Genomic DNA, 24,728 nt, shown 5'->3' with positions numbered 1-24,728 from the left:
TGGCACCAGCTCAGTGTTACTCCACCATCCAAAGTGTTTATCATTCCATCTATGGAGCAAGGTATTGAAGAGAAGGTATTGAAGAGATGCTGTGGGTCAGGCAGCATTTCTGGAGAACATGGATAGGTGACGTTTTGGGTCAAGACCCTTCCCTCAGACTCTGAATCTTCACCCTTTGCTGTCTGTATTGCACGCGAGTTTGAATTTAGTTTATAGAAACAGCGCGGAAACAGGCCCTTCGGCCCACTGAGGCTGCTCCGACCAGCGATCCCCGCACATTAACACTATCCTACACAAATTAGGGACAATTTACAATTTACCGGCCAAATAACCTACGAACCTGTAGGTCTTTGAGGTGTGGGAGGAAACCGGAGCACCCGGAGAAAACCCACGCAGGTCACGGGGTGAATGTACAAAACTCAGTACAGACAGCGCCCATAGTCGGGATCGAACCCGGGTCTCTGGCGCCGTGAGGTAGCGCCACATTGCCACCCCTTTCTTTAATGTTTCAGCTGAGAAAAGGCACTTCTGTCAGTGATGTTCTGGCTCGGTCACAGAGTGCTGGAGTAACTCAGCGGGTCAGGCAGCATCTCTGGAGAACATGGATAGGTGACGTTTCAAGTCGGGACCTTTCTTCAGACTGATTGTAAGGGGGGTTGGGGAGGGATTGAGAGGGGAAAAGTCCTGACTACGGATGCTGTCTGAAGGGCGGAAGAGAGCTGGGAGCTCTCATTTTGCTCATTCTGAAGGGTCCCGACCCAAAACGTCACCAATCCATGTTTTCCAGTGATGCCGCCTGACCCACTGAATTACTCCAGCACTTTGGGTCCTTTTGTGTACACCAGCATCTAGTTCCTTGTTTCCACATCGATGAGGTTGTAGCATAACCCAGGTTGTGTAGTCACGGCGGCACGGTGGCGCAGCGGTAGAGTTGCTGCCTTAGAGCGAATACAGCGCCGGAGACTCAGGTTCGATCCTGACTACGGGCGCCGTCTGTACGGAGTTTGTACGTTCTCCCCGTGACCTGCGTGGGTTTTCTCCGAGATCTTCGGTTTCCTCCCACACTCCAAAGACGTACAGGTATGTAGGTTAATTGGCTGGGCAAACGTAAAAACAAAATTAAAAAATTGTCCCTAGTGTGTGTAGGATAGCGGTAATGTGCGGGGATCGCTGGGCGGCGCGGACCCGGTGGGCCGAAGGGCCTGTTTCCGCGCTATATCTCTAAATCTAAAAAAAAAATAATCTAAGATCAGACCAATCTGCCCTCTTCTTCAAACGCTAATGCATTGACAAAACTTCTTGTCATTTTACATCACTTCAGACTCGTTAAAAGTCATCAAGGAGATTTTGATACTTCTTGCCCCAAGGTTGGCAGCAATCACTTGAGAAACCCCTTTCCAGCATCAATATGCTGTTCCCGTTATAAAAGTCACCCTTACAATGTGTCCAATGTTCGTCAATTTAGTTTAGTTTACAAACACTGGCCCTTCAGCCCACCAAGTCCTCACCGACCAGTGATCCCTGTACTATCCCTGTACTGCACTATCCTACATACCAGGGACAATTTACAATTTTTACCAAAGCCTATTAACTTACAAACCCACACGTCTTTGTGTGGAGAGTCGCAGGAAACCGGAGCACCCGGAGAAAACCCATGCAGTCACGGGGGGAACGTACAAACTGCCTATTGACTGCACCCTTAGTCAGGATAGAGCTCTTAAGGATAGCAGAGTCAGGGGGTATGGGGAGAAGGCAGGAACGGGGTACTGATTGAGAATGATCAGCCATGATCACATTGAATGGCGGTGCTGGCTCGAAGGGCCGAATGGCCTCCTCCTGCACCTATTGTCTATTGTCTAGTATAAGAAAATAACTGCAGATGCTGGTACAAATCGAAGGTATTTATTCACAAAATGCTGGAGTAACTCAGCAGGTCAGGCAGCATCTCAGGACAGAAGGAATGGGTGATGTTTCAGGTCGAGACCCTTCTTCAGACTGAAGAAGGGTATCGACCCGAAACGTCACCCATTCCTTCTCTCCTGAGATGCTGCCTGACCTGTCTATTGTCTAGGATCGAACCCGGGTTTCTGGGGCTGTAAGGCAGCAGCTCTACTGCTGCGCCACTGTGCTGATATAAAATGGAAATGAAGCCTCAGAGGTGTGAGATTGTTGGGGATTTAAAGAGGCAGGAAACAGAAAGTTCAGCATCAAGTCAATTTGTGTCAGGTTTATTGTCGTGTACGGTGTAATGAAAACTTGGCCTACGGCAGCATTACAGGCACATAGACTCATAAACATACAAAAACATAAATTATACATAAACTACACATTTAATTTTTTTTAAGTCCGTGCAATAACAAGACATTAGTGTTCACTGCGGACTGAACACGTGTTCCACAAAACAGCCATCCAAAATTAGAGTGATTTCCCCATTGTACAGGAGATCCCACTGTGAACACTGCACATTTGAATACACAGAGTGCTGGAGTAACTCAGCGGGTCAGGCAGCATCTCAGGAGAACATGGATAGGTGACGTTTCACAGAGTGCTGGAGTAACTCAGCGGGTCAGGCAGCATCTGTGGAGAACATGGATAGGTGACGTTTCACAGAGTGCTGGAGTAACTCAGCGGGTCAGGCAGCATCTGTGGAGAACATGGACAGGTGACGTTTCACAGAGTGCTGGAGTAACTCAGCGGGTCAGGCAGCATCTGTGGAGAACACGGATAGGTGACGTTTCACAGAGTGCTGGAGTAACTCAGCGGGTCAGGCAGCATCTCTGGAGAACATGGATAGGTGACGTTTCACGGAGTGCTGGAGTAACTCAGCGGGTCAGGCAGCATCTCTGGAGAACATGGATAGGTGACTTTTCGGGTCGGGATCCTTCTTGGCGTGAACAAGGGTTATCTTTCTAAAGAGAGAAACAAAGTGGCACGGTGGCGCAGGGGTAGAGTTGCTGCCTTACAGCGCCGGAGATCTGGGTTCGATCCCGACTATGGTTGCTGTCTGTACAGTTTGTCACAGGGTGAACATAGAAACTCCATACAGACAGTGACCTGTTGTCAGGATGGGAGCTGTAGGGCAGCAGCTCTATCTGCTGCCGCACTATTCTATCGTTAAGATGTGCTCGTAGTTAGTGAGAAATCAAGACTGATTTAGTCGGTGATTAAATCAAAGAAAGCCAGCAAAAGAGAATTGGCACAAGGGATTGTTTTTATTTAATAAGTAACCACAGACCCAGATAAGAGTTTACAATATGCAGAGAGTGAGATGAACAAAGGACTGGTTTATGATCAGGTGGCTTACAAACTATTACCTCTGTTGTAAAACCATTGGGGTGAAACATTCTCTCTTTCTGCCTGACATCTAATATATTCTGGGATTTTCTTTATTCCAAGTCTCCAAGCAAAAATTGAGTTCTTTTTATTTGCTTTTATCCACTTAAAATTTCTATTTTTTAAAGAAATTATCCTCTCCACTGGGAACTGAGACTAAATCTGCTCTGAGCAGCGAAACAGAAAGATGGTAAACACAGGCTAGAAAAACATACAACATTCCAGATAACCCACTGAGAATGTCCACCAGTTGTGGATGCCCATTAAATGAAGAAGAAAACGACAAAATCAAGAATTTACAGAAAAATATGTTGTCTAAAACATATAAATAGCTGATGAAATAGTTAAACACAAGGAACTGCAGATAGTGGAATCTTGCGTAGATCACAAAGTGCTGGAGTAACTCAGCGAGTCAGGCAGCATCTCTGGAGGACATGTTAAGGCCACGTTTCAGGTTGGGACCCTTCTTCAGACAGATAGCTTGGTTTGTAGTGCAGGAAGGAACAGAAAATAGACACAAACAGCTGGAGTAACTCAGCGGGTCAGGCAGCATCTCTGGAGAGAAGGAATGGGTGATGTTTTGGGTTGAAACCCTTCTTCAGAATTTGGTTGGCATAGATGACTTGGAATGGAGGGCTTGTTTCACTGTTCTATAACGACTGATAGTAATGAGATAATTGGTACAATTGCCAGTCCTGGCTAAATGTCACCGATGTTTATGTGGTAGATGCAGGCAGCTGGAACCCCAGAATGCCACAGTCTCCTCAGCTAGTAATCGCCAGGTTAATCCCAGAATTGGCCCATAGCCACCTCGCCTGCAATCATCACACCATGCCCTGTCAAGCCAGATCGATCAACAGCGCCAGTCCCATTCTTGTGGGGCCTGCAACTGTGTTTCCACCTTCACCGCTCACTTAGCCTCTACTTCCTTAGAAGGCGTAGGAAGTTCGGCAATGTCCCCAACAACTCCCGCCAACCAAAAGCATTTTATTGGGATGCATTGCAGCGTGGTTTGGGAACAACTCCATCCATGACCGCAAAAAATTGCAGAGAATTGTGGACGCAGCCCAGACCATCACACAAAACTAACCTCCCTTCCATTGAGTCCATTTACACCTCAGGCTGCCCTGGCAAGGCCACCAGCATAATTAAGGACAAGTCACACCCTGATGTTTCCAACACAAACCATCACCTATCCAACGTTCTCCAGAGGTCCTGCCTGACACACTGAGTTACTCCGGCACTTGTGTCCATCTTAGGAAAACCTAGTGTGCTTTCCCATGGAGAGTGGATTGTACGATAACATTGGGTTGGTTTCATCAGGTGGGCGATGGTCGGTGCAGACTTGATGGGCCGAAGGGCCTGTCTCCTGTCTCTATGAGCCGATGGCTGGACCGATTGAGGAGATGCGGGATGGTTTTGGGTACTGACGTGCATGAGGAAATGTAGAACGGCATGCAGTACTTGGTGGGACCAATGCATGCTGGCAGGCTGATTGGATGCAGATAGGGCGCCACTGCAGCGGCAAAGGACATGCACCAAACTGGTCCCAGGGCTGGATCGGTGTGATCTCAGCATCATGGTGCAGCCGGGACATCCATGTGGTCTCAGCTCACCCGAACAATGAACGCTACCAGCAGAGTTTCTTCCCACCGCCTGGAGAAGAAGGGTGGAATGCGAGACGCCTCTCACTCTCGCTCTCTCTCTCTCTCTCTCTCCGCATCTCTGTCTGCCGATTAAGCGGCCTTGTGGTTCCCGTGCAGAAACACCAGCATGTCCACGTGTTCCGGTGCCAGGTCCGAGCGCTTGCCGTAGACGTCCTGACCAGCTTCGGTGAAGATCCAGGTGGCGGGCACGGCGGTGGCGGGCACAGCCAGCAGCTTGCGTGCGGCGGTGGCGAGGAGCGGATACTGGGTGTGGTGGCTCTTCCACCACTGCAGGGGGTCCTGGCAGAGCGTGGCCGCCTCGCTGGTCTGGAAGCCGCTGATCTCCTGCTCTGCTTGCTGGTTGACAGAGTTGACCGAGGCGCTCCTCACGTTGCACAGGTCACCCAGCAGGAACTCGATGCCCGAGTCCGCCCGGGGCTTCTTGGTCGGCTTGTGGCCACAGCTGGAGATCTCGGGGTCGCCCGGTTGCGGCTGGAGTCTCGCCAGCTGAGCGGTCTCCTGCCTCAGGGCATGGAAGGTCTCCACCCTCTCCACCTGGCTGAGGAAGTCCAAGCCCCGGAAGCGCGGGTCCAGAGCGCAGGCCAGGTTGAGCACGCGGTTGACCTCGCGGTCGGCGTACCACTGGTCCAGGTCAGTGCAGATGGCCTGCTTGACGTCGTGGGCCAGTTCCGAGTCGCCCTCGTTGGTGGCGAGGTGCTTGTAGATCAAGCTGGTCACCACCGGCTTCACCAGCGACAGGCTGGAGAAACGTTCCTTGGTCAAGGTGGACGTGGCGATGGCCAGGGGCTTCAGGATGCCCGTGATCTCCTGGACCACCTGCCAGTCCTCGGGTCTCAGACCCAACCCCTCACCCTGGAAGTCCTCGCTCAGACCATCGAGGAAGGGACGATGGTCCTGAAGGTTCTGGAGCAGACCGTAGGTGCTGAACCATTTCACGCTGCCTGCGGGAAACGTCCTGGACTGCAACTTGAGGAGGACCTCGCTGGAGCCCACCTTCTCGCTCAGAGCCGGAAAGGAGGACACGTACTCCATCAGCCTCTTGCAGCGGGCCAGCGCGCGCAGGATGGGTGGTTGCTGCAGCGCCGAGTCCACGCAGTTCTGCAGAGCATGCCCGATGCATGGCAGGGTCTTCCAGCCCAGCTTGGTGGCCGCCATCCTGACGTCTACGTTGCTGGCCATGACAGAGAGCCAGGTCCGCTCCCTGATGCCCCACTCGTTGGCGATGTCCTGCAGGGCCGCCCAGACCTTCTCCGCCGTGTCTTCCTCGCCAACCACACGGGTGGACAGCACGAAGTTCCTGAGGTCATAGGCGCCGTCCACCTGGTGGGCACTGACCGTGATGTAGGAGCAAGACTGCTTATGCTTCCAGAGGTCAATGCTGAGCGTGCAGTGCCTCTGCGACTTCATGGAGTCCATCACCCTCAGCTTGGTCTGGGCGTACATGTCCCGTAGCACTGTCTGAGCAAAGAAGGCCACGGTGGGGATCTTGTAGGTGGGCTCCAACACGTTCATCATCTGGACAAAGCCCTCCCCCTCGACGGTCCTCAGCGGCAGAAGGTCGGTCATCATGAAATCTGAGATGGCCCTGGTGGTTCTCCCGACGGGGTTGTTCATCACCATGGAGGTCCTGGCCGGGTGGTCCTGGCTCTCCTTCTGCTGTGCGGGAGCCCCCCCCACCAGCTTGTTGTACTCTTGCCTGTGCTTGTAGATCAGGTGCTGCCTCAGGTTGGTGGTGTTGCCATTGTAGGCCAACCTCACCCCGCACAGCTTGCAGATGATCTTGGTCTTGTCCAAGATGCGGCCCAAGCCGTCTCCCTGGAAACCGAAGAAGGTCCAGTAACGGCTCTGTGCTCGGCCCAGGCTGACCAGGTTCCGCGTGCCCTCCCGCAGAGCGCCAGCGCCCTCTCGCCTGCCCCGGCAGATGCCACTGTCCTGCAGGCTGCTCTTGTGGTCTTGGATGATGGAGGTCACCAGGTCCCTGCAGTTATGCTGCTCTTGGGCTTCCGTTTGGCTTGACATCTCTTTGGGAACTTTGGTTTGGAGGTCCTGAAACAACTTCATGAGCAGCTCTTTCTCTCCAAACTCATACTTAAAATGTTTGCCTAATAAAAAGAGAAAGAGGTTCAGTTTTTCCCCAACCATCAATGATCCAAGAATGTTTTATTCATTCATCGGATTTACTGGCCTCTCCATTTGTCTGCAGTTAATTCCAATCCCAAATGCTCCTTTAATCTCATTACAGATTCAAGGGTCAGCACAGTGGTATAGCTGATAGAGTTGTTGCCTCACAGCTTCAGGGACCCGGGTTCAATCCCGACCTCGGGTGCTGTATGTACGGAGTTTACACGTTCTCCCCGTGACCGCGTGGGTTTCCTCGGGGTTCCCCAGATTCCTCCCACATCCCAAAGACGTGCGGGTCTGTCAGTTAACTGGCCATCTGTATATTGCCCCTAGTGTGTAGGGAGTGGATGAGAAAGTGAACGTGATCGAGGGTCAGCATGGACATAGTGGGCCGAAGGGCCTGTTTCTCTGCTGTATCTCTACACTCTACAGAAGAGGTTAACACACAATGTGACTCCCTCACCAATTTTGCTAACTTGAGTTTCAGCTGAGTTTAGTTTATTGTCACGTGTATCGAGGTACAGTAAAAAGCTTTTGTTGCGTGCTAACCAGACAGCGGAAACACAATACATGATTACAATTGAGCCGTCCACACTGTACATGATAAAGGGAATAACGTACATAACGTTTAGCGCAAGATAGTGCGAGGGTCTCCAATGAGATAGATGGTAGTTCAGGACTGCTCTCTAGTTGTACAGTTGAACTCCAGTTGTACTACTACAGGTGATAGTAGAGAGCACACTGGTTGCATTAGAGCATGGTTCGGCAACTTGAACGCTGAACTAAGGAGACTACAGAGAGTGGTGGCCACTGCCCGGTCCATCACGAGTACTGACCTCCCCAACGTCACAGGAGGTGCTGCCTCAAAATGGTGGCCAATATCACCAAAGACCCACACCACCCTGGCCACGCTCCCATCTCGCTGCCGCCATCGGGAAGAAGGTACAGGAGCCTGAAAACCGTGACCTGCAGGTTCAAGAACAGCTTCTTCCCATCAACCATCAGGCTGTTGAACACAACACAACACTGACCTCAGCAACAGTGATCTTTTGTGGACTGGCATTTAAGATGGCACCTAAAACGTGGCGGATCTTGTGTACGGACTCAGTGTGGTCAACAGTTTTACACTCTTATACTTAGTATGATTATGTCAAATCTATAGTAGGATTGTCACTGAAGGGTATGCAAAAAAAAGACTTTCACTGTACTTAGGTACACGTGACAATAACGTACCAGTGAGCCATTGATTGTTTAGGACCTACCCAACTTCAGCCCCAGGGTCCTGGCATATTCCTCGCCAATCCACACCAGGAGCTCAGTGCCAGCGCCGATGATCTGGCAGGCCCGGTAGTAGATTTTGCCGCGATACTGGAACACTGTCAGATTATGTTCCTCTTCACTAGAAGCACAGGCCACGTATCTGTGAGGCAAAGACAGACATTTGAGGGCACACCAATGTCTGCTCCTCTGCTCCACAGAAGAAAACAAACACACACAGCTCAATGGGGAAAACGAGATGGCTTTGATTTTTCTCCTCCCCCATTAACTTCAAACAGTTGTGTGTGATTGCAGCCAATTCCACATTGCCTTTTACTTACACCATCAATCCAAGCGGCAGAAAGAGCTGAGGCTCAGCGCAGGAGCGAGAATAATGCACCCAAAAAAAGACACAAAATGCTGGAGTAACTCAGCGGGTCAGGCAGCATCTGTGGAGAACATGGATAGGTGACGTTTCACAGAGTGATGGAGTAACTCAGCGGGTCAGGCAGCATCTGTGGAGAACATGGATAGGTGACGTTTCACAGAGTGCTGGAGTAACTCAGTGGGTCAGGCAGCATCTGTGGAGAACATGGATAGGTGACGTTTCACAGAGTGCTGGAGTAACTCAGCGGGTCAGGCAGCATCTGTGGAGAACATGGATAGGTGACGTTTCACAGAGTGCTGGAGTAACTCAGCAGGTCAGGCAGCATCTCTGGAGAACATGGATAGGAGACGTTTCAGGTTGGGACCCTTTTTCAGATAATAATATACCTAAATCTCTTTCCTCTGCCCCCCTCATGCAAATGCTGACATTTTTCCCACCAACCCCAATCACACTGCTCCTTCTCCTCCTCCATACATGCATCACCTGAGTTCCCCATTTCCCTTTTAACCCCCTTCTTTCAGCCAGCATTTCATCTCTTCAGCATCTGCACTTCCTTGTTTCTCTATTTTAAAAAACTCAGCCTCCTGCGTTCCAAGGAATATAGTCATAGCATGCCCAACCTCTCCCTGTAACTTATCCCCTCAAATCCTTAGCAATACACAGACACACAGCTAATCAGGAGTGGGGAAGCAATGCTGCAACTTCGCACTGACCTTAGGACTGCTTTGACAACTTAAATGTGTGCACGGGAATTTATAGTGAAAAAGCTGACACAAGTGTGGCAAATAATAGAATGGTAATAGGGAGCAAAGGGTTACAGACAGTAATTAATTATCGATGTGTGGAGAGGGTAATTTAGGGATCTGCGATGTGCTTTTGGAAACTATTCTGCATGAGATGTCAAACATCATGCCAACCCTACATCAGTGAACCCAGGATTGCCAACTCAAAGGCACAAATCAAAGCACGCCGCAACTCAAAAACATTAGGTCAGCCATTGCTCATTCCAAAAGAATCTCTGTCAAAGAAAAATTACCAAATTAAATTATAATTCAGTGAAGCAGAACGCACAGTGAAATATCAGAACAGTCGGTTGTGAAAAAAATGATTTGTCACAAAACTTAATCCATGTATCATCAACAATGAGTGAAGTCACAAGAGACTGCAGATGCTGGAATCCTGAGCAGAGCAGTGCTGGAGGAACTCAGTGGGTCAGGCAGCATCTGTGGAGGGAATGGAATGGGATACTTTATACTTCATTGTCACAAGTGACAAGTGACGGTGAAATCCTTCGCTTCCACACCCAAGGTATGCAAATAGTCGCCACATATGGCGCTGACATATATACACTGGAATTTAGACGGATGAGAGGAGATCTTATCGAAACATATAAGATTATTAAGGGGTTGGACACGTTAGAGGCAGGAAACATGTTCCCAATGTTGGGGGAGTCCAGAACTAGGGGCCACAGTTTAAGAAGTTTAAATTGGTCCAATTATCTCCATCTCTACCACCAGCCTCACTAGGTTCTGCACCACCAATTACTAGGGTTGCCAACTTCCTCACTCCCAAATACGGGGCAAAGGGTGACGTCACCGCCCCCGCGCCCCGCGTGACCTCACCCGGCCCGGGCGGCCGCATTGGTGGAGCGGGAGCACGTGGCCGCTGGCTGGGTGAGGTCACGTGGGGCGCGGGGCGGTGACGTCACCCTTTGTCCCGTATTTGGGAGTGAGAAAGTTGGCAACCCTACTAATACGGGACAAGGGCGGTCCCGTACGGGACAAACTAATATAGCCCAAAATACGGGAAGTCCCGGCTAATACGGGACAGTTGGCGACCCTAGCCTCGGTACACATGAAAATAAAACTCTGGACTCTCACTCTCCATGTCTTTGTGAGACTGGGCGATACAAGCGAATGCAGGAAAATAGCAGGGCGACATGGAACTGGACAGTGTAGGAAGGAACTGCAGATGCTGGTTTTAAACCGAAGATAAAACACAACATTCTGGAGTAACTCAGCGGGACAGGCAGCATCTCAGGAGAGAAGGAATGGGTGACGTTTTGGGTCGAGACACTTCTTCAGACTGCTGAGATTCGAGTAGGTAAAGGGGGCGTTGAAAAGATGAGACGGTTGATGTTTAAGCCACAGTTTAAGAATAAGGGGTAGGCCATTTAGAACTGAGATGAGGAAAAACTTTTTCAGTCAGAGAGTTGTGAATCTGTGGAATTCTCTGCCTCAGAAGGCAGTGGAGGCCAATTCTCTGAATGCATTCAAGAGAGAGCTAGATAGAGCTCTTAAGGATAGTGGAGTCAGGGGGTATGGGGAGAAGGCAGGAACGGGGTACTGATTGAGAATGATCAGCCATGATCACATTGAATGGCGGTGCTGGCTCGAAGGGCCGAATGTCCTACCCCTGCACCTATTGTCTATTGACAAAGTTACAAAGTACCCCAGCCTGCTCCTGCTTTGTCCCCCTCCCCTGCCCTAACAGCGGTCCCCGCCGCCTCATTAACCGCCGCACTGCTGACCAAGGGTCGACCCGCAGAGGCCCCTCTGCTGCCACCGAGGCACACTGCCGTCAAGGCCCCATCACCGCCAAAGCTCCATCTCCACCGTTGAGGCCCCACCACTGCCACGGGTCCACCGCCACCGAGGCTCCATTGGCCCAGACAGGCTTCTCGCCCGTCTCCATGGACTCCTGGGAGGCCAAAAAACAGATGACGAAGGTTCTTGGCCCGTGACATTGTCTGTCCATTTCCATCCACAGATGCTGCCTGTACCTTTCCCATCCTGCTCATTCCTTCTACCCAGGAGAATGGTCAACGCCTGTACACACTTCTGTCAGGTCTCCCCTCAACCTCCGGCGCTCCTCAAAAAACAATACAAGTCTGTCCAACCTCTCCCTGTAGCTAATACCCCTTAATCCAGGCAGCATCCAGGTAAACCTCATCTGCACCCTCTCCAAAGCCTCCACACCCTTCCTGTGATGAGGCTTCCGTTAGAAGAGCTGTTATTGACTGCAACTGTTGGACTGCTTATTCTCCAACTTTAGGTAATTCATTCAGTATTTCTATTTGTATCATCCATTTCTTCCTGTCATCTTTTTGGCTCAGTCTTTCATATTCTTTATATACAGCCCACAACCGAACCATTGCAGACACAGAGGCAAAAAGTCCCACACCTGGAACATGAACAATGTCTCTCTCCACAGACATTGCCTGACCTGCTGAGTGTTCAACAGTTCAACAGTTCAACAGAGCTTTATTTGTCATTCGGTACCAAGGTACCTAACGAAACTACATAGCAGTCACACACAAAAAAGAACACAAGACACATGACCCCAACACAAACGTCCATCACAGTGACTCCAAACACCCCCTCACTGTGATGGAGGCAACAAAACTTCCACTCTCTTCCCCACGCCCACGGACAGACAGCTCGTCCCTGACCGACCCGCACAGTCCCCGCAAGGGGATGGAAGTCCCCGCGGCCGAGTCGCACCGGGCGCTGAGACGTCTCGCGGCCGAACCGGGCGATGGAAGGCCCCGCGACCGAGCCGTGCGCAGCTAAGTCCCGCGGCCGAGCCGCACCGGGCGATGTTAGGCCACGCGGCCGAGCCGCACCGGGCGATGGAAGGCCCCGCGGCCAAGCCGCACCGGGCGATGTTAAGTCCAGCGGCCGAGCCGCACCAGCGATGAAAAGTCCCGCGGCCAAGCCGCGCCAGGCGATGTTAGGCCCCGCGGCCGAGACGCACCGGGCACTGTTAAGTCCAACGGCCGAGCCGCACCGGGCGATGTTAGGCCCCGCGGCCGAGCCGCACCGGGCGATGGAAGGCCCCGCGGCCAAGCCGCACCGGGCGATGTTAAGTCCAGCGGCCGAGCCGCACCAGCGATGAAAAGTCCCGCGGCCGAGCCGCGCCGGGCGATGTTAGGCCCCGCGGCCCGGGCACTGTTAAGTCCAGCGGCCGAGCCGCACCAGCGATGTTAGGCCCCGCGGCCGAGCCGCACCGGGCGATGGAGGGCCCCGCGGCCAAGCCGCACAGGGCACTGTTAAGTCCAGCGGCCGAGCCGCGCCGGGCGATGTTAAGTCCAGCGGCCGAGCCGCACCGGGCGATGGAAGGCCCCGCGGCCGAGCCGCACCCCGCGCCGTGAGGAAGAGACATAAAAGAGAAAGGTTTCCCCCACCCACACCACCACCCCCCCCACCCACCACCACCCCCCACACATACACAACCAAAAAAAAAAAAAAAACCATCCCAACACCGACACACAGCAACAAAAAAAGGAAAAAAGACGAACAAACTGCTAGCGAGCCGCAGCCGTTAGGCGCCGCCACTTCCGACTTTCCAACATTCCAACATTTTCATTTTTTTTCCATTATAAAGCTTAAAACTGTTTTTTTTAATTGATTAAAAGATACAGCATGGAAACAGGTCCTTCAGCCCACCGAGTCTATGCCCACCATCAATCAACATGCCCACTGGTTCTAATGCTATGCCACTTTCCCATCCACTCCCCGCACACTAGGGGCAATTTAGAGGATTTTATACACCTCTATAAGATCTTTCAGCCTCTTGTGCTGCAGGGAATAAAGTCCAAGCCTGTCTAACCTCTCCATATATCTCAGGCCTTAGCAAAATCCTCGTAAATCTTTTCTGCAATTTTTCCAGCTTAACAACATCCTTCCTATAGCAGGGTGATCAAAACTGAACACAATACTCCAAAAGCAGCCTCACCAACGTCTTGTGCAACTGTGACATTAAAATGTGTAGTAAGGAACTGCAGATGCTGGTTTAAATCGAAGATACACAAAATGCTGGAGTAACTCAGCCAGACAGGCAGCATCTCTGGAGAGAAGGAATGGGTGACGTTTCGGGTTGAGACCCTGCTTCAGTCTGAAGAAATGTCACCCATTGCTTCTCTCCAGAGATGCTCCCTGTCCGGCTGAGTTACTCCAGCATTTTGTGTCTATCTTCGATTGTAACCTTAAAGCGTTCCATCAGTCTCTGTGTGGGTCCCCAAACATTAGAGCATCAGAACATTAGAAGTTCTTTGCAGGAAATAAATGATCAGTGAATTGTGTATAAATGAATGGCTACAGTTCACAACTCAGGCTGAGATGTCCACCTTGGCTGCGTTGGACTGATGACATAAGGGAAACTTCAGGCAAGTGATGTCTGACACTTGACATTGACAAACTGGCAGGTGGTAGTTCAGAACCAAAATATTGTATTGAATGTCAGCAGATAGATTGAAGCTGCAGACTAACTGTGTGTCATCCAATCTATCTCCCCCACCATACCTCATCCAGTTGGCTTTTGTCTCATCGGAAGCATCCATGTAATAATAGGATCCATTTTCTCGTAACTGAAAGAGAAGAAGATTGCAGGTGAAACTATTTCCGATTCTCTTTTCACAAGATTGGAGTTTGCAGATAACATCATCAGACACCCACACCACCCTGGCCATACTCTCATCTCGCTGCTACCATGGGGAAAAGGTACAGGGGCCTGAGAACCGTGACCATCAGGCTCTTGAACACTGCACTACACTAACCTCAGCAACTATGATCTTCTATGGACGATGTCTTTGGTTGTCCACCATTGCTACTACGGCCTTGGTGGGGCCGAGATACAAGCCTGCAAAGTCAGTATCAGAAGTCGGCTATGGGAAAGGATTTGCCGACTCTGGCCAGGCTGAAGTTCCAGAGCCCCGGCTGCAGAGGGCAAATTTGGACCGTCAATTCGCCAATTTGTCCGGATTAAAGTGGGAGCCAGACCACCAGTTGCCAGAAAATCAGTGGTGGACTTGTACTACAGAGTCTGGTTTTGTACTATTATTACCTAATATAATTTATTGCATTATCGATTACTGTACATTTATGTTTGTTTTTGCATTTACTGGCCCGTGAAGCCACAGCAAGTAAGAATGTCATTGTTTAAATGCTGGTACCTATGACAATTGACCTGTTCACTGCCACAGATAGACACAAAAAGCTGGAGTAACTCTGCGGGACAGACAGCATCTCTGGAGAGAAGGAATGGGTGACGTTTCAGACTGAAGAAGGGTCTCAACCCGAAACGTCACCCATTCCTTCTCTCCAGAGATGCTGCCTGGCCCGTTGAGTTACTCCACCTTTTGTGTCTATCTTCGGTTTAAACCAGCGTCTGCAGTTCCTTCTTACATTGTTCACTGCCAAGTTTTTTTTTACTATTTGCATTGACCCAAATATACTTGGGGATGGCACTGAACAGGTTAAACAATCTTGACTCTTGAGACATGGGACTGTGACCCTACGTCAGGCTCACCAGGCAAGGGTTCAGGAGGTAAAGATGTCCTTACCGCCCAGGAGTACACCGTGCAGTCGTTCCTGTCTGTCAGGACGTCTCCATCGAACGGGCCAAAGATGCAGCCACGCGGGATGGTAGTGAGCGTGCACCAGACGCCGAGACCGCCCTGCGGCCTCTCCTTGACCGCCAGCCCCTCGGGCAGTGTATGCAGGGCTCGGGACGGCATTCGCTCCAGGACCATCCTGTCCGGCACGAACGTGGGCGCTCCGTGGTGTCGGCACGAGTCCCGGAAGTAGAGCCGACATTCTTCACAAACTGAAACAGACGAAGGAGATTGCAAAAATTGTGGTAAACGTCGTGTGTGGATGCCCGTTAGAGGATCACATTAAATGAAGAAGAAAACTACAAAGTCAAATATTTACAGAAAAATCTATTAGTTGAAACATAGAAATAGCTGATGCTCAAATTGAAACGCATCAAATGTCCCTCTTTGCATGCAGAAACATCCTAAAGACTACAGACTGTAGAGGTGGACACAGCCCAGTCCATCACGCTTACTGACCTCCCCACCGTCAAAGGGATCTACAGAGAGTGGTGGACAATGCCTAGTCGACCAAGGATACTGACCTCCCCACCATCGATGGGGTCTACAGTGAGTGGTGGACAATGCCCGGTCCATCACGGGTACAGACCACCCCACCAATGGTTGGTGCCGTACAATGGCTGCCTCGCCAACAGTCTGTCTTGTCCCTTGAAGCAAGCGTTGAACATACTTACAGAGCAGCTCATCCTGATGCTGGGCGCAAGCCTCGTCACCGACCTGCATCTCCCGCCAGCTGAAACACAGAAACCCAAACAATTGCAGAGTTGTGGACACAGCCCAGACCATCGCCCAAACCAACCTCCCAGTTGCCAAACACTTTAATTTCCCTTTCCATTCCCACTGACCTTTCTGTCCTGGGCCTCCTCCACTGTCGGAGTGAGGCTAAACACAAATTGAAGGAACACCACCTCATATTTCGCTTGGGCAGCTTATACCCCAGTGGTATATTAATTTTTCTAACTTCTAGTAACCCTTGCATTCCCTCTCTCTCTCTCCGTCCCTCTCCACCCAAGTCCTTGGACTAGGTTCAATGTCGTCTCATTGAGTCTCATTGTCTGTAACTCGGTTTCACCTAGCCCACAGCTAACAATGGCCTGTTTCCTTTATTGCATATCTTTCATTCATTTGTTCTATATCTCTCATCTCCCTCGCCCTCTGACTCTGTCTGAGGAAGGGTCACGACCCGAAAACGTCACCCATTCCTTCTCTCCAGAGATGCTGCCCGTCCCGCTGATTTACTCCAGCACTTTGTGTCAATCTTTGGTGTAAACCCGCATCTGCAGTTCCTAATGGTTCGACCCAAAACGTCGCCCATTCCTTCTCCCCAGAGATGCTGCCTATCCTGCTAAGTTACTCCAGCTTTTTGTGTCCATTTGAAGTTCCTTCCTACACAGAGACAGGTGTGAAGAGTTGACTGGTGGCAAGTTCAAATCTCACACACAGCACATTTAATAAAACCCATAACAGCCACCATAAAGCTGCCAAATGATTGAATTACAACCAAATTTGGGCACAACTTCAACCTAATTGAAAATGACGTGCTCAGCGTGGCGTTTTATTTGGTATATTTTACACCCTCTGGCCAAGTCAGCGGTCAAACCTACGTGCAGCGTAGGTTTACTAGTCCCGGGATGGCGGGACTGTCATGTGTTGAAAGACTGGAGCGACTAGGCTTGTATACACTGGAATTTAGAAGGATGAGAGGGGATCTTATCGAAACGTATAAGATTATTAAGGGGTTGGACACGTTAGAGGCAGGAAACATGTTCCCAATGTTGGGGGAGTCCAGAACCAGGGGCCACAGTTTAAGAATAAGGGGTAGGCCATTTAGAACGGAGATGAGGAAAAACTTTTTCAGTCAGAGAGTTGTGAATCTGTGGAATTCTCTGCCTCAGAAGGCAGTGGAGGCCAATTCTCTGAATGCATTCAAGAGAGAGCTAGATAGAGCTCTTAAGGATAGCGGAGTCAGGGGGTATGGGGAGAAGGCAGGAACGGGGTACTGATTGAGAATGATCAGCCATGATCACATTGAATGGCGGGCGACGTTTCGGGTCGAGACCCTTCTTCAGATCGACCCGAAACGTCGCCCATTCCTTCTCTCCCGAGATGCTGCCTGTCCCGCTGAGTTACTCCAGCACTCTGTGAATAAATACCTTCCATTTGTACCAACATTTGCAGTTATTTTCTTATACATAGAATAGCGGTGCTGGCTGGAAGGGCCGAATGGCCTCCTCCTGCACCTATTATTGTCTATTGTCTAAGTCCCTCAAACACAAGACTTCCACAACCGAGTCTCTGCCTCCTCCCCCCTCCTCCTCCCCCCTCCTCCTCCCCCTCCTCCTCCCCCCCTCCTCCCCCCCTCCTCCCCCCCTCCTCCCCCCCTCCTCCCCCCCTCCTCCCCCCCTCCTCCCCCCCTCCTCCCCCCCTCCTCCCCCCCTCCTCCCCCCTCCTCCTCCTCCCCACTCCTCCTCCCCCCTCCTCCTCCCCCCTCCTCCTCCTCCCCCCTCCTCCTCCCCCCTCCTCCTCCCCCCTCCTCCTCCCCCCTCCTCCTCCCCCCTCCTCCTCCTCCCCCCTCCTCCTCCTCCCTCCTCCTCCCCCCTCCTCCTCCTCCCTCCTCCTCCCCCCTCCTCCTCCCCCCTCCTCCTCCCCCCTCCTCCTCCCCCCTTCCTCCTCCCCCCTCCCCCTCCTCCCCCCTCCTCCTCCTCCCCCTCCTCCTCCCCCCTCCATCCAATCGATTATTTCGAGTATTCCCCAATAATCGAGTTTTTTTTTCTCAACACAACTAAACCCCGCGATCCACACAATCCCACGCCGAGTCTCGTGTCCCGACCCTACAGTCGGTGCCATTTTGCCCGCAAACAATCGCGACTAATCGACGCCGAGTAAACCGCCCTGACCCTGCACCTCCACCTCCACGGACACATACACCAGCCGGACCCGGACCCGGACCCGCCGATTAGTGTCCACGGTGAGGCTCCGATTAATCGGTTTATTTCCCTCCCCTCTCGCGACACACACACACACACGGTCGGGTCGATTATTTGCCGAGTAATCCCGATTATAATCGAATTACACCTTTCAAATCGGTATCGGCCGCTATTTTACCTCATAAATCCAAAGCAAGGAGGGTCCCAGGCGGCTGGGTTGACATTTAACTCCAAATGAATAATTTATTTTTAAAAATTATTCTCCCCCCCCCCCCCCGCCGTCACGGAAACGTTTTTTTTCCCCCCTTCTCATTAGTCCCGCCCCCTCCCGGGGCTCTGGCGCCCCCATTGGACCTGGCGGGGTGATTGACGGTAGCCCCAACCAACCGCTTAGGGTCCCGCCCCCTCAGGGACGTGTGATGGATACACACCTCCGCCAATGGCAGCGAGTGGACTCGCCCCGCCCTCCTCCCCGGCACACCGATTGGCTGCAGCGAGCGATGTTTTGCATAAACCGGAAAATCGAGAGAATAATCGATTAGCGGCCGGTTGAGCCAATGGAAGGAGCCCAACCCAACAGGAGAAGCACCCAAGGGTGCTCTCCTCCCCCAACCCCACACACACCCTCGCCCAAAGGTGGGGCTCAACCAACCGTACTAAAAGAAGTTATTCATTCACAAAATGGTGGAGTAAAGTAAGGATATAGGTGGGGACAGGAAGATAGAGGGAGAACTGGGAAGAGAGGGACAGAGGAACTATCTAAAGTTGGAGAAGTCGATGTTCGTACCGCTGGGCTGTAAGCTGCCCAAGTGAAATATGAGGTGCTGTTCCTCCAATTTGCGGCGGGCCTCACTATGGCACTGGAGGAGGCCCATGACAGAAAGGTCAGACTGGGAGTGGGAGTTGAAGTGCTCAGCCACTGGGAGATCAGGTTGGTTAAGGCGGAGTGAGCGAAGGAGTTGAGCAAAACGATCGCCAAGCCTGCGCTTGGTCTCGCCGATGTACAGAAGTTGACATCTAGAGCAGCGGATACAATAGATGAGGTTGGAGGAGGTGCAGGTGAATATGTCCCATATTAGCCGGGACATCCCGTATTTTGGGCTAAATTGGTTTGTTTCATATGGGACTGCTGCAGGTCCCGACAGTTTAGGTCCCAACACTCTAGGTTTCTGACATTTTTGCTCCGAACAGTCTAGGTCCGGAGGCCCGGGGCTGCCTAACGGAGGTTGCATAGCAACCCGCCTTCCGGCCCAGGCGGCCACCATTGTTGGAGTGGGAGCACATGGCCGCCCGGGCCGGGATTCAGGTCACATGAGGCGCCTTGCCCCTATTTGGGAGTGAGATAGTTGGCACCCCTAGATATAATACAATAGAATTTCATTTATCCCAGGAGGGAAATAAAGACGCCTACCTACGTCACCATGGAGAATGTCAGGGGAATTTTACACAGTACTTATTTGTACATTTAAAAAATCTTAAATAAAGTTTATTTTGATTTTATTTTTAACCCCACTAATGATAAACAAAAAATGCTGGAGTAACTTAGCAGGTCAGGCAGCATCTCCGGAGAAAAGGAAGAGGTGACGATTCAGGTTGGAACCTTTCTTCAGACTTTTGAGACCTCGAAGAAGTTGCCACCTTATATAAAAGTCACGATGTGGTTAAACAACAAGCCAGTGGCTGACGCATGAAGCAGTGTTTCTTGCCGTTAATCTGAGGGAGTTGTAGAACATTATTTGCAGCGAAGCAATGTTTTCGGTTTCCACTCTGACAGATGAAGCTAGTCGAACAGACAGCGAGAACAAAGAGAACTTTATATCTCCCGCTGTACTCACTTTGTTGTGATGCTTTGTCCTTACAACCACAAGGGAACAGCCTTGGCCGAACCATCACCCAAGAGCAAGGCCGGTAAACAAAAACGGTGACGGTAATTATACATCTCATCACGGATGGATCAGGCCAGCTACTTTCTGCTGTCACACCCTAATTCCTGCTTTCCCTCCGAGTGTGTACTGAACTCCCACTCCTGCAGTGAATGTTATGAAAGCAATTTGGGGAAAGAGGCCAAGAAAGTTGCTCATCGCCGTGGCTGGTTCCAGGAAGGGAGGAGGGAAATGAACCATCCAGGAGGTCACAAAGTCACACCTCCCGACCCAGAGGAAGCAAACCAGCCTCCCTTCCATTGACTCCATCTATATTCCTCCCTGCCCCTGCATGCCCAGCAGAATAATCAAGGACCATTCTCACCCCAGTCACTCCTGCTTCTCCCATCAGACAAGAGGTACAGAAGTTTCCAAAAACACATACCTCCAGATTTAGGGACAGAGTTGTTGACGTAGCCCAGACCTTCACACAAACCAACCATCGACCCCATCTACACTCCTCACTGCCCCTGCGAGGCTAGCAGCATAATCAAGGACCAGTCTCACTCTGGTCACTCCCTCTTCTCCCATCAGACAAGAGGTACAGAAGTTTCCAAAAAAACACATACCTCCAGATTTAGGGACAGAGTTTTTGACGTAGCCCAGACCATCACACAAACCAACCACCCTTCCATCGACCCCATCTAAACTTCTCACTGTCCCCATGCGAGGCCAGCAGCATAATCAGGGACCAGTCTCACTCTGGTCACTCCCTCTTCTCCCCTCTCCCATCAGGTAGGAGATACAGATGTTTGAAAACGCACACCTCCAGCTTCAGGGACAGTTTCTTCCCAGCTGTTATCAGGCAGCTGAACCATCCTCTCATCCTGACCTCCCATCAAGCTCATTGGAAACCTTTGAACTTTCTTCAATCAGACTTTATCAGACTTCAATTTTATATATGTAGCACTAAATGCTGCACCCTTTATCTGTACACTGTGGGCGGCTTGATTGCAATCGTCTCTCGTATTTTCTTTGATTGGAAAGCACACAAATAAACACTTTTCACTTTTCTGTCTGAAGAAGGGTCTCGATCCGAAACATCACCTATTCCTTTTTTCGAGAGATGCTGCCTGTCCCGCTGAGTTACTCCAGCATTTAATGTCAATCTTCGGTATAAACCAGCATTTGCGGTTTCCTCCCACACTCCAAAGACGTACAGGTATGTAGGTTAATTGGCTGGGCAAATGTAAAAATTGTCCCTAGGGTGTAGGATAGTGTTAGTGTGCGGGGATCGCTGGGTGGCGCGGACCCGGTGGGCCGAAGGGCCTGTTTACGCGCTGTATCTCTAAATCTAAAAAATCTGAATCTTAACTGTATCTCGGTACACGTGACAATAATAAACGAAACAAAACAATGGACTTAACCAATAGTGCTAGCGTGTTCCAGTGAATCTTCTGCAACTAAAGTTTGGTTCTGTTTACTTTTTAATAGCTTTCTGGACGTGTGAATTTAAAACTGTTTCAATTTCCGCTCACTATCCCTCTTCATGGGGGGGTTTGCTATCAGGGGTCCTTCTCACAAGACAGCAGGAACTTTAACAAGACATTCTCACCTTTTAACAAGAGTCTCACCAGGGTCCCTTTTATTGAAAGATTCCCAGCGAGATGCCTTTGAGTGTGGGCAGCTCTACACCTGAATCTTCTTTTTAAAACAAGGAAATGTCATCAAGAAGGCGTCCTGTAAAGTGGAGGCGTTAGTGCGGAGACCTTTGTCAATGAGGGCACATCAGCCAAACCGTTATTCCTTAGAACGGAGGAGGCAGGGGGCAATCTTATAGAGGTTTGTGAAGTCATGTGGGGAATAGATAGGGTTAATGCACAGAGGGGAATCAAAAACCAGAGGTTTTTAAGGCAAACCAACCTCCCTCCCATTGACTCCACTTACACCTCACGCTGCCTCGGCAAGGCCAGCAGCATAATCTAGGACCAGTCTCACCCCGGCCACTCCCTCTTCTCCCCTCTCCCATCGGGCAAGAGGTACAGAAGTGCAAAAACACACACCTCCAGATTCAGGAACAGTTTCTTCCCGGCTGTTATCAGGCAACTGAATCATCCTCTCACCAGGTAGAGAGCAGTCCTGACCTTCCATCTACCTCATTGGAGACCTTTGAATTATCTTTAATCGGACTTTATCTTGCACTAAATGTTGTACCATTTATCTTGTATCTGGACACTATGGACAGCCTGATTGTAATCATGTTCAGTCTTTTTTTTGAGAAAGGCACAATGTGCTGGAGTAACTCAGTGGGTCAGGCAGCATCTCTGGAGAACATGGATAGGTGACGTTTCACAGAGTGCTGGAGTAACTCAGCAGGTCAGGCAGCATCTCTGGAGAACATGAATAGGTGACGTTTCACAGAGTGCTGGAGTAACTCAGCGGGTCAGGCAGCATCTGTGGAGAACATGGATAGGTGACGTTTCACAGAGTGCTGGAGTAACTCAGCGGGTCAGGCAGCATCTCTGGAGAACATGAATAGGTGACGTTTCACAGAGTGCTGGAGTAACTCAGCGGGTCAGGCAGCATCTGTGGAGAACATGGATAGGTGACGTTTCACAGAGTGCTGGAGTAACTCAGCGGGTCAGGCAGCATCTCCGGAGAAAAGGGATGGGTGAGGTATGAGGTCAGGGACCCTTCTTCGGACTGAAAAACTTTTCTTTGACTGGATAGCACGCAACAAAAAGCTTTCCACTGTACCTCGGTACACGTGACAATAATTAAACTGAACAAACTGCGCAACACCTTACCGTGAAGATGATGAAGCTTCATCATCCCAAACGTACCCATCCCAAACGTCCAGAGTACTTTCACATCGACACAAACAGGCCAGTCAAAACCTACAGCACATAATGTCGTATAAACCGTGAAGCCAATTTTAATTAATCCCATCCACCTGCAAATGGTCCAAATCAAGATTTCAAGATCAATTTATTGTCACATGTACCAATTAAGCTACAGTGAAATCTGAGTTACCATACAGCCATACTAAGTACAAAGCACCAAAAAAAAACAGCCACATAAAATAAAATTAAATTAAAATAAAATAAAATCCTTCCACTCCTAGACTGTTCATGGATCTGTCTAAGCATCTCACAAATGCCACTCTCATGTCTGCTTTCACCACCACCTCCCCTAGCAGTGCGTTCCAGGCACCACCACCCTCTGTGTAAAAAACTTGGTTATCCTTTTGATAATTTAGCAGATCCTTGGTAAGGAAGCGATCCCTTGTCACATGCCTGAACGTTGGAGTGGACCCCAGTCCAACAACAACGTAATTATAAAGCAGGCGCTGCCTGTCAGGCCCTGACGTTAGAGCCTGTGAGTGTAAACAACCAAGACGATTCTCCACCTCCACACGTCCCTGGCATTTGTTGGGAGGTTGTAGGGGAGGCAGGCGTGAGGCCGCTGGTATTACTGGCTTTGTTTGTTCAGGCTTCCACACGATGACAGAGATGTGAAACATTCAAGTCCTCTCCCTGGGCAGCTTCACCGGCCTCTGCATATGTAAGATGCCCACATTACTCCAGCTGCATTAACAGCTCCTGTTCAAAGAGATGTCACAAGGGACCACGTCAGGCACTAATACTGTTGAAGACAAGATATTTTCACATCTCTAACACCACTTCCTTGTCGAGCACTGGAGGGCTGACTATTTATTTTAGTTCAGAGATACAATAGACAATGGACAATAGACAATAGGTGCAGGAGTAGGCCATTCAGTCCTTCGAGCCTGTACGCACCGCCATTCAATGCGATCATGGCTAATCACTCTCAATCAGTACCCCGTTCCTGCCTTCTCCCCATACCCCCTCACTCCGCTATCCTTAAGAGCTCTATCCAGCTCTCTCTTGAAAGCATCCAACGAACTGGCCTCCACTGCCTTCTGAGGCAGAGAATTCCACACCTTCACCACTCTCTGACTGAAAAAGTTCTTCCTCATCTCCGTTCTAAATGGCCTACCCCTTATTCTTAAACTGTGGCCCCTTGTTCTGGACTCCCCCAACATTGGGAACATGTTTCCTGCCTCTAATGTGTCCAATCCCCTAATTATCTTATATGTTTCAATAAGATCCCCCCTCATCCTTCTAAATTCCAGATGGGGGATACAGCGTGGAAACAGGCCCTTCGTCCCACCGAGAACATGCTGCCCGTTCACACTAGCTCCCATTTTCTCATCCACTCCCAACACACGAGGGGCCAGTTACAGGAGAACCCTTCAGGCTCATAAACCTGAGATCCTGAGTTCAATCCTCAAACAAGGCATTGCTGCTTAACGCATCACAGCACGGTTTGGGAACAAAAACCGCAAGAAGTTACAGAGAGTTGTGGACGCAGCCCAGACCATCACACAAACCAACCTCCCTTCCATTGACTCCATCTACACCTCACGCTGACTCGGCAAGGCCAGCAGCCCAGACCATCACACAAACCAACCTCCCTTCCATTGACTCCATCTACACCTCACGCTGCCTCGGCAAGGTCAGCAGCATCATCAAGGACCAGTCTCACCCCGGTCACTCCCTCTTCTCCCCTCTCCCATCGGGCAAGAGGTACAGAAGTGTGAAAACGCACACCTCCAGATTCAGGAACAGTTTCTTTGCAGGTGATCAGGTAATTGATTAATCCAACCACCAACTAGAGAGCGTTCCTGAGCTACCATTTACCCAGCTGGAAACCCTCGGACTGTCGATAATCAGACTTTTCCGGACTTATTTGCCA

General features: G+C 50.6%; 1 protein-coding gene across 4 annotated transcripts; it reads right to left on the bottom strand.

The window, feature by feature from the left end:
• Window positions 1–2,203: 2,203 nt before the first annotated feature.
• Window positions 2,204–19,961, bottom strand: LOC144611481 (E3 SUMO-protein ligase ZBED1-like). 4 transcript variants are annotated; one of them, XM_078430608.1, is made up of 6 exons: window positions 19,923–19,961; window positions 15,835–15,893; window positions 15,110–15,372; window positions 14,070–14,134; window positions 8,384–8,541; window positions 2,204–7,102 (listed from the first exon to the last, which is right to left on the bottom strand). In XM_078430608.1, the coding sequence occupies exons 2-6, from the start codon at window positions 15,881–15,883 to the stop codon at window positions 5,070–5,072; spliced, it is 2,568 nt and encodes an 855-aa protein (XP_078286734.1). In that variant the 5' UTR covers window positions 15,884–15,893; window positions 19,923–19,961; the 3' UTR covers window positions 2,204–5,069. The 4 variants fall into 4 exon arrangements, with proteins under 4 accessions (XP_078286734.1, XP_078286732.1, XP_078286733.1 ...); XM_078430606.1 differs by lacking the exon at window positions 19,923–19,961 and adding an exon at window positions 18,266–18,357; XM_078430607.1 differs by lacking the exon at window positions 19,923–19,961 and adding an exon at window positions 18,058–18,109.
• Window positions 19,962–24,728: the final 4,767 nt, after the last annotated feature.

The sequence above is a fragment of the Rhinoraja longicauda genome, chromosome 40 (assembly GCF_053455715.1).
Source record: "Rhinoraja longicauda isolate Sanriku21f chromosome 40, sRhiLon1.1, whole genome shotgun sequence".
Classification (NCBI taxonomy): Eukaryota; Metazoa; Chordata; class Chondrichthyes; order Rajiformes; family Arhynchobatidae; genus Rhinoraja; species Rhinoraja longicauda.
Note: the sequence above shows the minus strand (reverse complement) of the source record. Positions and strands in the feature narration are given on the sequence as shown.